General features: G+C 35.4%; 1 protein-coding gene across 2 annotated transcripts in view; it reads right to left on the bottom strand.

Moving 5' to 3' along the window:
* LOC150086817 (reelin-like) overlaps positions 1-12,860 on the bottom strand; it is a 1,004,591-nt gene that overhangs the window by 592,476 nt on the left and 399,255 nt on the right. For both annotated transcript variants that reach the window (XM_090372773.1, XM_090372772.1), the window contains exon 25: positions 1,474-1,635. In XM_090372773.1, coding sequence (XP_090228899.1) covers positions 1,474-1,635 — 162 coding nt within the window. The remainder of the gene's footprint in view (positions 1-1,473; positions 1,636-12,860) is intronic.

Here is a 12,860-nt window from a genome sequence, read left to right on the forward strand (position 1 = left end):
ATAAAATACTAAACATGAAATGTGGAATCATCACTGAGAACAATACACTTGGACAGTTCATTTTCATCATCATGCCTTGCCTGCATTTCCACATAGAAATTGGCATCATGCTTCACTTTTTCTTCACTTTTGTGATTGCTTGCACCACTTGATAGTAAGACTTCAACTGTAAACATTTTCATAGCACTTTCCAAAATAGTTGGTTATGGTAGACCCAGTTCTTGACTTGCACGTGGTGATTTTCTCAAGCTTCTCAAGAACACATATCTCACTTCCTCCACTGTTTCATCACTCACACTTGGTGCACCTGTTTTACTTGCATGAGTCATATAACATCCCATATTCACAATATTTCTGTGCCACTGATACACAGAATTTCTGGGAGGATTCTTTGTAAAATAAGGGTGAAATTGTCTCTGAACTGTTGTTGCTGGCTTTTTATCCTCAAACCAAGACTTTTCTTTTTTTTGTTTTTTTGGCACTGGTGAAATCCACCATTTTCTTGATGCTACTAATAGTGCCTCTGGTGGAAACAAACCACAACTAGTAATTGTTTTAAAAAATAGGTGCACCAAGTGTGAGTGATGAAACAGTGGAAGAAGTGAGATATGTGTTCCTGAGAAAATCAACATGTGCAAGTCACGAACTGGGTCTGCCAAAACCAACTATTTTGGAAAGTGCTACGGAAATGATTACAGTTGAAGACTTACTATCAAGTGGTGCAAGCAATCCCAAAGAAGAAAAGTGAAGCATGCCACTTTCTATGTGGAAATGCAGGCAAGGCATAAGGATGAAAATGAACTGCCCAAGTTCATTGTGCTCAGTGATGAATCTACATTTCACGTTTAGTATTTTATGTCAACATGCACAATGTTCATGTTTGGGGCACAGAAAAATCAGGTCAGTGCTTACTTGAACATGTTCAAGACAGCTCAAAAGGTGCACTTGGTGCAACCATTTTCTTTGCATGAGTCATATAACCCATATTTATGATATTTTTGTGTCACTGATACACAGAATTTCTGGGAAGATTCTTCATAAAATAAGGGTGAAATTGTCTCTGAATTGTTGTTGCTGACTGCTGACTTTTTATCCTCTTTTTTTTTTTAGCACTGGTGAAATCCACCACTTTGTTCATGCTACTACAGTGCCTCTGGTGGAGACAAACCAAACTATTAATTGTTTTAAAAAAGACAACTATCTTACCATAAATACCATATATCCATTCACTTTATTTACAACACTGCTATCAGCATACAAAGTTGTTAGGCTAATTTGTAACAACAAATTCGTTATTATAAATGTTAGATAAAGGGTTATTGTTATATATACAAGGTATATATAACATACCTTGTATATATAACAATCTTTTAAGATGAATGGAAAAGGTTAAATAATTTTTCTAGAGAATGAGAGAGAGAGTAATGTAGCTTATATTGGCAAATAGTTACCTTAAAAATGATTAAAACTTACCTTAAACATGATAACATGACCTTGAATCAGATCCAATGGCTTGCTTACTACAAACTTCCACCTTTCAGGCCCATCGAGCACTAAAACCTTTTTAGCAGATCCACAAAAATACTTCAATGATGTTCTTGTCATTGCTGACCACATTGTATACTGAGCTGATACCTGAATAAAAACAACAGAAATTGATTATAACAAACAGTTAAACAAAATATAGTAGAATGCCAATTATATGGGACTTTGTTATCCATGGAATTAACTGTGATCCCAGATATTGCATTTCATTTAGAAATTATTTTTTAAAAAAAGCATAATTAATGGAGTATATTATAACAGACTTTCTAATGAAATTACTTTTTTGTAAAATGTTTAGTTGTAAAATGTTTAGTTTTAATTGAAAGATTTTGTGTGTTTTGGAATCTGACTATGTTAATTTGTTTATGTGATATATTGTTATTTTCTTTTTACACAAAATACCTATGGCAATCCTAATAAAATATAATTTGAATTAACTATGTTTTTCAATTGTCATGGTTCTAGATTCCCAACTACCATGGATAATCAGCATTACACTGTATTTTTTTTTTTTTTTTTGTTTTTTTACAAAATTGGAACCTTTATATCATTTTTTTCTCTATATAATAACTCAAAACAAACAAGCAAAACTTGTACAAGGCATGGAAATATAAAGTTTCCAGACTGCTGCAATAAAAAAGAACACAAAGTGAAGGAGCTCAAAATGGTTTTATTTTTATTCAAAGTAATCACCACCTCACTGAATGCAACCAAAGAGATGATTTCTTTTTTCAGTTTGGTGGTTACAATTTTCTTTATGTCCTTTAGCATCCTGAAATTTCTTGGAAAGAGGAAGAGTCTCTGGTGCTAGACCAGAAGAGTAAGATGGATGGTCTACACAATGCCAGTTTTCATTATGTCTTCACAAAAAAAGTGAAAAATGGGTGGTGGGGACATTGTTGTGCAACCAGAACCAGCTGCTTTTATCTGGAAACTACAGACTCACCCATGTTCAGAATGCAGCATCAACTCTCTCCTCCTCTTCCTTGTGAATTGCAACCTATTTATAAACACGATCAGCATCATAGGGGTAGAACGTTTTCAGGGGTAGAATTTTTTTCATGGGGAAGTTTCAGCTTGGTCTATACTTGTTAACAGGAGAGACAGCTTCTTCAGGAATGGGATACACTTAAATAGAAAGGGTGCAAGAATATTTGCTGAAGCTATCGAGGCAGTGTTATTTGGGTCAGAAAACTGCTAGCTTGGGGGGATACAAGGACTAATAGATTAACAGTAGCCACTGGCAGAGGTGAAAGTGATTCTTGCACCGCTTCAATTGAAATGAGCAGAAGCCGGGAAAACAAGATGCAGGATATTTCAGAGACTGCTGGGAGTCATTGCGGTACAAGTAAACACAGGAGTTGTGTTAGGGTAGCTAACAATAGGAACAGGTGCATGTATACTTGCATGTACACCAATGCTAAGAGTTTGGTAAATAAATTTGATGAATTTGAGGTATTTCTCAAAACATCAAAGGCAGATATTGTTGGGATATCAGAGATGTGGTGTCACACATATATAAGGAATGCAGAACTGGAATTTGGGGAGTACAATGTGTACAGAAAGGATAGACAAGAGAGGAAGGGAGGAGAGGTTATGCTATTAGTTAAGAAACACATAAAATCCAAGGAAGCGAAGCCAGTCAACACTGCTGGACACTGCAGTGTCGAGTCAGTTTGGTGTGACATACGCATTGGGAGATCAAAATTGAGAGTAGGAGTGTGTTATAGGCCTAATGACTCTGATGAGTATAATAAGAAACTGTACAGGGAAATAGAGTGGGCCAGTAAATCAGAGAGTCTTATAATGGGGGATTTTAATTTCCCAGATATTGACTGGAATTTGTGGGTTGGTCACTCAGACACTAGCAAGGCTTTTGTTGATTTATTGGATGATTGTTTTCTACATCAGCATGTTCAGGAGGCAACTAGAGGGAGTAATACTCTTGATTTGATTATCAGTAGTGATTCTTCATGCATTAAGAATCTGCAGATAAAGGAACCACTAGGTGGCAGTGATCACAGTGTGCTGAAGTGGATTTACACAAAGAGGTAACTACCATCAGGGGTAAAGGGAAGGGTTTTTGTTTTCGTAAAGGCGGCTACGATGGTCTGAGACAGTATTTAAATTCTATACAGTGGGACCAACTGATGATGTTACCAACAGCAAATTCAAAATGGGAAGCATTCAAAGAACTTATCTTGGAAGCTACTAGGCTTTACATACCAACCAAGAAATATTTTTCAAGGTTTAGGCCTAAATGGATGTCAGATGAACTAATGAGACATAAGGCAGAGAAGAAAAATGCATGGGATACATATAAATTAACATGTGACACAGAAGCCTATGATAGATATAAGTTGATCTGTAACCAAGTTACAAAGGAGGTTAGGCAGGCGAAGGCAGATTACAAGAAATCTTTGGCAAAGGATGCAAAGAAAAACAGCAAAGAGTTCTTTACTTATGTAAACTCTAGAAGGAAGGGGATGAATCAGATTGGTCCACTTGATATCGATGGTTCAACTGTTGATGATTCTGCTCAGGTAGCTAAAAAACTAAATGAATATTTTGCACTGACATTCACACATGAGGAGTTATTCAGGAAGGGGAATGCCAGAGGTGTATTCAACTCTGGCAGTAAGCTAGATAATCTTATAATAACTGAGAGTAAAGTGGAGGAGAAATTGTTGAAGACAAACACAAGAAAGGCACCTGAGGTGGATGGGATCTATCCATTTATATTAAAGGAGGCAGCAAAATAAGTAAGCAAACCCTTAGCCATAATTATGAGAGCTTCCTTGGACTCAGGGGAGGTACCCATAGACTGGAGATGTTCAAATGTAACCCCAATTCACAAAGGAGGATCAAAGGCTGACACAAGTAATTATAGACCTGTCAGTTTACCTTCTGTTTACAGGAAAATTAATGGAGGCACTGTTTAAAGGAACATTGCAGGATCATCTACACAAGACTTCAGTTATAGCTCGGACACAGCATGGTTTTGTTAAGGGAAAGTCTTGCCTGACCAATTTGATTGGATACTATGATGCAGATACAAAAGAACTGGATGCAGGGAATAACTTTGATATTATATACATGGATCTTAGAAAGGCTTTTTATACTGTTGCACATGGAAGACTTCTGCACAAATTGGAGCAGTGTGGCATTAGAGGCAAATTGCTGCTATGGATAAAGGGGTGGTTGAGGGGGAGAAGACAGAGAGTGGTAATCAATGGAAACTGCTCATCCTGGACTAATGTTATTAGTGGAGTCCCTCAGGGTTCAGTATTGGGTCCATTATTGTTTTCTGTATTTATAAATGATATCGATGATGGTATATCAAGCTTAATGTCCAAGTTTGCAGACGATACAAAGGTTGGCAGGGTTGTTAAGGATACTACTGATGCTATGCTGCTGCAACAGGATCTGGAAAGGTTGAGCAGATGGGCTGAGAGGTAGCAAACGAAGCTTAACATTCACAAATGTAAAGTACTACATAAGGGAAACAGCAACTCCAGAGCAACGTATCAAATCTGTGGTACTACATTGACAGTGGTAGAGAATGAAAAGGACCTGGGGATAATTGTGCAGGCAGATATGAAGTTCTCTGAGCAGTGCAGACAGGCTGCAAGAGTAATGGTGTCTTGTCAATGATATACAGGAATTTTTCTAGCAGGGATAAGGAGGTGATTATTCCCTTGTATAAGGCAATAGTCAGGCCACACCTTGAGTACTGTATACAGGTCTGGAGGCCTCATTTTAGGAAGGATGTAGAGCTGCTGGAACGAGTACAGAGAAGGGCAACAAGATTAGTGAATGGAACAAAGGGTTGCTCTTACAAAGAAAGGATTAAGTTTTGCAAATTACAGTGTCTGGAGACTAGGCACCGGTGAGTTGATCTGATAGAGGTGTATAAAGCCTTGAATGGTTTGAGCATGCTCAATGCTGATGGGATTCTTCCTCTTGCTCAGAATAATCACCTGAGAGGGCATAAATTCAAATTGAGGAAAGACAGATGTAGGATAGATGTGCGGAAATTTGCCTTTAGCCAGCGGGTAATTGGTTGGTGGAACAGACTTCCATCCCTTGTTGTGGAAGTTGATAGCCTAAATAAATTTAAGGCTCAGCTGGACAGGTATTTCGAACGAATGGAGGGGTGAAGTGGAAGTGTTTTTTTTTTTTTTTTTTTGGCTGATGCTGCATAAGCTTGCTTTCTTGCATCATATGCCTCTACTAATGCTAATGCTAATCATCCTGATCCTGAACCTCTATAAACAAACGTTTTGAGCCTTGGTGATAATTTTGAAGTCCACTGTGCTCTGACACTTCATCTCTGGGTTGCACTGAAACACCCAACACTTCTCTCCAGTGACAATGCAGTTAAGGAAATTAGGATTGTCTTGACAAGTCTGAATAAAGTCTTCACATGGTGGCATTCTTCATTGTTTCTGCTTATCTGTGAGGCCTATGGCACAAATTTTGCTCAGACCTTCCTTTTCTCTAAATCTTAATGCAGAATTTGACAAATCATCTCCTTATTCATAGCCATCTCATCTGCCATCATTCTGAGGATCAAACAATGAAATGTCAATTTCAATTTCTCAAACTTTTGCAACTCTGTCCTTATTTTGAGGAGCTGACAGCCACCCACTTCTTGAGTCATGACGAACATCCATCCATCCATCCATCTATGAACCACTTATTCAAACACACTGGTATGACTTAACATTTCATCATCATAAAAAGTTTTTAATATTTCATATGTTGCAGATTTTCCCAGTTTAAAGCAAAATTTGATATCCATTTGTTACTCTATTTTGCAATTATGACACTGAAGAGTGACACTACTAATGAAACTAGTTGTTACTTGCAACCTGTCAGCCTGCTGAACAATCTCTGCACTACAATCTGTTACAGGAAGTTTGAATTACAACATAATACTTCCATTTATTTTTAAACTCATTGAACATAATTGAAATGGCAACCGTCCAGGAACTTTATTGTTACACCTTATATATTGAGTATAGGCCATTACATGGAATTAAAAAGCTTAATTATAAAATGAAGGGGGGGAGGAAACTATTTCTACGTGAAAAATTTTAATTTATTTTTGTGTAGCAGACAAGTATATATTACCTTATATCTAGTACAATAACTTGCTAAACCAATTTGTTATAAATTTTGATCAATTGTCAGGTTAAAATATATGTAAATAAAATAAAAATAATGTTATAAAAATTATATAAAATTTTTATATAACATTCATAAATTCATTATATAAATTCATTTTCTTGAAAAAAAAAAGGAGATTAAAAAAAAAAAAAAAAAAGAGGCAAACATACAAAATAAGGCTATTCTGGTCTTCAAAGTTTGTCACAGACATTATTCTTCCAGCTATGACAGATAGAGATGCTAATTGGGAGTCCAAAATGCTGATGAAGCCGATGTTCAGGTCCTACTTGTGAATCAAATGGGCTAAATTTTGACAAAGTCCAATTGTTCTGAAACAACCAAATCCTCTGTTTGTACCTTCATAGTAATATAATTGTTCGTAAATCTGGTAATCATGACTCATACTCCATGACTCTTCCGTCATGGAGTATGAGTCATGCCGTTTGAGGAGGCATTATAACCAATATTCCTTATATTTCAATGGTAAATTTTAAAACAGTTTTTGCAGGCTAATATAGAGGATAATATCCTTTCTTGCCTGTAGTCTGACTCGATACATCAAGTGATGATTTTCAAGTTCTACATCTCTTTCTCTTAATTATAAATGCCCCTATCGCTTATTTCAGCTGCATATAAATTCAATTCAACTTACTTATATATGCATTTTAAAGCAAATGTTTACTGCATATTTAGTCCAATTTCTGTAGTTGAAATTTAGTAGACTTAATTATATATTATGGGCAGTCAACACCAAATTATTTTGGTAGTAGTAGTATTAAATTTATTTAACCTATCAACTTCCATAACGACAGATGGAAGTTTGTTCCAGCAATTAACCACCCGCTGGCTGAAGGCAAATTTCCGCACATCTATTCTACATCTGTCTTTTCTTAATTTGAATTTATGCCCCCTTAGGTTCGTAATCTGAACAAGTGGAAGGATCCCATCAGAATTCAGCGTGCTCAACCCATTCAAGGTGCCTAGTCTCCAGCCACTGCAATTTGCAGAACTTAAGCCTCTCTTGGTAAGAGGATCCCTTCATTCCCCTCACCAATCTTGTTGCCCTTCTCTGTACATGCTCAAGCAAATCTACATCCTTCCTAAAACGAGGCCTCCAGACCTGTACGCAGTACTCAAGGCATGGCCTGACCATTGCCTTACACAGAGGGACAATCACCTCCTTTTCCCTGCTAACAAAATTCCTATATATCATTGACAAAATTCCTATATATCAAAACCCCATGACCTGCCCTGGCAGCCTGTCTGCATTTCTCTGAAAACTTCATATCTGACTGCACAATTACTCCCAGGTCTTTTTCATTTTCTACCACCTTAAGTGTAGTACCACACAGTTGGTACGTTTCTCTGAGGTTACTTCTACCCATATGCAGTACTTTGCATTTGTCAAGGTTAAACTTCAGTTGCCACTTCTTAGCCCATCTGCCCAAATTATCTGGATCCTGTTGCAGTAGCACTTTGATTACATGGTAATCAAAGTACTTTAGACTGTCATGCTGTTTACTCTTAATTCAGGTAAAAGACCATATATAAAATATTTCTCTATAAATTTTACCAGATTCAAAAACTTAATGCTTTATTAAAACAAGATTGCAAATCATATAAGACAAGAAATATTTATAAACAGTAATTTAAACATATTTATTTTTTATCAGAATAGCAAATTATATGAGTTCTGTAATGTTTATAGATGATAGTAGCTGTTACACATTTTCTATCATCTGTAAATGTTTCCAGATGACAGAACATGTGCAACAGCTACTTATAACTTTTCTTATCTTTGTTTTTTTAATTAAGTCAGAATTAATTGTCTTCCTTTTCATGCCACAATAATATAATATAATACAATAATTTCAAATACTTGCATTTCAGTGATGTAAAAATTTACTTCTGTTTTCTTAACATCTTCACTTTAAATTTATTTCAGTTGTATTAACTTTTTTAAAGTGCTGCACCTTCTCTTCAGAGCATCACCAAAACTTTTTCAGTAAGCAGCTAATTTCTTTATACTCTTGAACATTAAGTTCTTAGCATAAATGACAGATATCTAAATCATGGCCCTTCCAGGTTATATCCACGTAAGAACACTAATTCTTCTCATTTTTCACTAAAAGAAGAACCCTCAAACACTAATCATACATTCCATTGCCAATAACTTCCAAACAGCTGTCAATGTGTCATGTGTGTGTTCACATCCTTCAGTATAATAGCAGCCATTATACTTTCACACAATGAAGTGAAAATTATGGAGTGAAGTGAAGTGAAATGAAGTGAAAATTATGGAGTGACAACAAAATAAGCCTTTCAATCAGGTTTCAGGATACGAACTGTGCAAAGAATTTTTAACTCCTGAAAATGGATGTTTTTTGAATAATTTTGCTGTCTTTTTACTTAACATACTAAATTGTGTTCAATAAATAATTTAGTAGTCCTAGTCATGTTCATTAGCTTATTTTTAAATTTAGCTAAAGATTTGGTAGGATATAACTTAATATTTGTAGAGCCTTTGTATCAGTGACTTCAGTGCAAATATTGCATCTTGTAATCAGCAACTTGTAGGTAAGTTCACTGTAGTGGTAAGTATAGGTTCTAATTTTAAATTTTAATTTAAACCATATTTAGACTAGAATCATGCCTCAAACAAGAGCAATTAGGCAAAAAGCTCAAGTGGGAATCCTTTTGCTCAGGAGAGAACCACTGATAGTGGTTCTCTTGTGAATCATAGCTACATTTTGTTATATTAGGGAATCATAGTTACATTTTGTCATATCTAGTGAATCTTAGCCACCTTTTTGCTAAGTCCTCTGTAATAGGACATAATATGGCCAAGTATGTCTTTGTGTGTTTTCGCTGTAGAGTGTGAGAATCTTAGGTATCAAGTCAATATTCTGATGGGTTTATTTGGGAAATAAGTCATAACCATAACCATAACCATCAATATGGTTAAGTCAGTACTTAACCAATACTTTAAATTCAAATGTGTGAATATATTTCCACTTCACAAAAGCGGATCAAATGGTAACATAAGTAATTACTGGTTATCAATGGGCACTGCTCCTTTTGATCTTCTGATATTAGTGGAGTTCCCCAGGATTCAGTGCTGGGCCCATTGTTGTTTTCCATATTTATTAAAAATATTGATGAAGGAATATTAGTCTTAATATTTTAGTTTCCAGATATTACAAAGATTTGCATCGTGGTCAATTATGGGTATCAAGGCACACTATTGCAGCAAGACTTACAAAAATTAGGCAGTTCAGCTGAGAAGTGGCAATTGAAATTTACCACTGATAAATGCAAGGTTCAGTATATGGGTAGAAGTACTCCCAGAATAAGATACCAACTGTGTAGTACTACACTCAGGGTAGTGGAATATGTAAAAAAGACCTGAAGATAATTGTATAGTTAGAAATGAAATTCTCTGAGCAATGCAGATGGGCTGCTAGGTCAGCTCATGGGGTTTTGTCAATGATATACAGGAATTTTGCTAATAGGAATTAGGAAAAATTATTCTGTTGTTTAAGACAATGGTTAGGCCACATCTTGAGTACTGCATACCAGTCTGGAGGCCTCTTTTTTTTTCTTTTTTTTTTTTTTGCTGATTCTATATAAGCTTAATTTTTGCAACTTTTAATACTAATACTAACATATGCCAATATAACAAATAAGTTGAAGAAATTCACACAAGGTGTGCCAAATAAGAATCTCTGAATTCAGGATAAATATTTACAGGTAAGTTTTTTATCTTTCATATGAGCATTGTGCCATTAAGGTGATCCAATAAAGGCAGTCTGTTGGCAGTTCAACATTTTGGGAAAAGTACATTATTACTAAAAATCTATTTCTCCTCACGAATGGGTCTTTTTTTTTCCAGTGGGTCTTTTTTCCAGTAATCTTGGATTTTGTTGCATGAATTGTCCCCATATGAAGTAAAAATCCCAAGAAATTTTCATCTCTTCCATGCTAACATTTTTCCATTCATTTATTCTTGAGCCAGCCTTCACACCTGTTTCACATCTTACTGTGGCTGCATAAATGTTGCTTTCATTCAAAAGCAACTGAAATGAGCATTGTGCCATTAAGGTGATCCAATAAAGGCAGTCTGTTGGCAGTTCAACATTTTGGGAAAAGTACATTATTACTAAAAATCTATTTCTCCTCACGAATGGGTCTTTTTTTTCCAGTGGGTCTTTTTCCAGTAATCTTGGATTTTGTTGCATGAATTGTCCCCATATGAAGTAAAAATCCCAAGAAATTTTCATCTCCTCCATGCTAACATTTTTCCATTCATTTATTCTTGAGCCAGCCTTCACACCTGTTTCACATCTTACTGTGGCTGCATAAATGTTGCTTTCATTCAAAAGCAACTGAAAAAATTCATCAGTTGCAAGCAGCTCAAAATAATTAATTGGATTATTTCTCTGGTGCACTGGAACAAGTAGGCACTGCTTTTTTTATAAATGAAATGGATTTCATCTGTGAAGAACCATCACTCCAGATAACACTGGCATTCATTGTGTGTACAATTGTAACATCAACAGATGCATTTGAATGAAATTCAGAATCTGCATCACTTGAATAACATTCAATTTCAGTATCATATGACATGTTGTAAAGAGTTGATTCAATGTCATCAGCTTCAACATACTGTTCATCCTTGTTCCTTTTCAGTCCTGATGTCTGAGGCATTATAACAACCCTTTAGGGTAAAATTTTATAGGAAAATTCTTTTTATACAAAAGATTATCAACAGACACACACACACTAAGGATGATGTTTTGTTTTTTTTACAAACTAAAGAATTAAAATTCAATAATCCTTTTTTACATGTTCTTCTTGTGAAAAATAAGAAACTAGATAAAATAACTTCAACACAAGTAAAGAAATATGAAACTGTGTACCAAATATACACCTTTTATAGTGCTCTCTGGATAGTGCAATTGATCCTAAGAAAAAATCACAGCTCTAATGTAAATAGCCCATGGTTCGATTAGTGTGTAAATAGTGATTAGTTCTTCATTTCATGTGCTTTTCCATTCACAGTGCTCATTTATTGACATTGAATGGATGGTTCATTTAGACACAGGTTTGAATTTGGGCAGTGAATGAGTTAAACTGGACCAAGTATTGCAATTTTGATTTTATGATCTCAAAAATTAAAATTTTGCCTAACCAACTGCTTTTTCTCAATGGGAAAGTTATTGTGAAAGCAGTACAGACAGGCAGTTAGAACAGTTAATGAGGTTTTATCAATGATATACAAAATAAAAATTTTTTATACAATGGATAATCACAAAGTTTTATGATTATCCCATTGTACAAAGCAATGGTTAGGCCACATTTTGAGTGCTAGGTACAGGTCTGGAAGCCTATTTTAAGAAAAAGTGGAACTGTTGGAACAGGTGTAGGGAAGAGCAACAAGATTAGTATTAGTAATAGCAAATGATGCAAGAAAAAGTTTATACAGCATTAACAAAAAAAAAAAAAAAACAACCACTTCACACATCACCTGTCCAACCCCTCTAATAGTTTGTTCCTACATTTGCCACAACCAGTCAACATCCTTTTACTGTCCAACTTCAAACTCGCAGAACCAACTTTTCTTCTTCCTTATTTATTCATTCAACTTCTTCCGGAAGAACCTTCCTTAATATGTATTTCCTGAAAATTACAATTTACAGAAGTTCGATCTAATGCCAACAAACATCTTCTTTCAACTTCTCAACCTTCAACCCATGCACAGTACCAAGTACTACAGGTTCTAATACCTCTCTTGTTTGGGGTTTTTATTAAAAAAAAAAATATATATATTTTCAGGCCAGCTGCTCAATAGTCTATTGAACAGAACTTGTTGGTTACTCTCTAAAAAACATCTGGATCAGCTAGCGTATGATTTTGCTGCCTCTACTCTGTCAGCTAGTATTTGAAGGGAGTCCAAGTAGTATGTATGTTTGCAAGAAGCGTTGCAGAGACCACGTTATGTCATGGAGCTGAGTGTGCTCCATGACATAATGTAGATTCTTGCTGTGTATGCACCATATCCAAAATTTTCATTTGGCATATGCATCTATATATCTTCTTCTTTCACTGTTATAGTTTTATACAATAGCTTTACCTGCTCAGTC

Source organism: Mastigoproctus giganteus, chromosome 4 (assembly GCF_048544385.1).
Source record: "Mastigoproctus giganteus isolate SK-2022 chromosome 4, ASM4854438v1, whole genome shotgun sequence".
In the NCBI taxonomy this organism is placed as follows: domain Eukaryota; kingdom Metazoa; phylum Arthropoda; class Arachnida; order Uropygi; family Thelyphonidae; genus Mastigoproctus; species Mastigoproctus giganteus.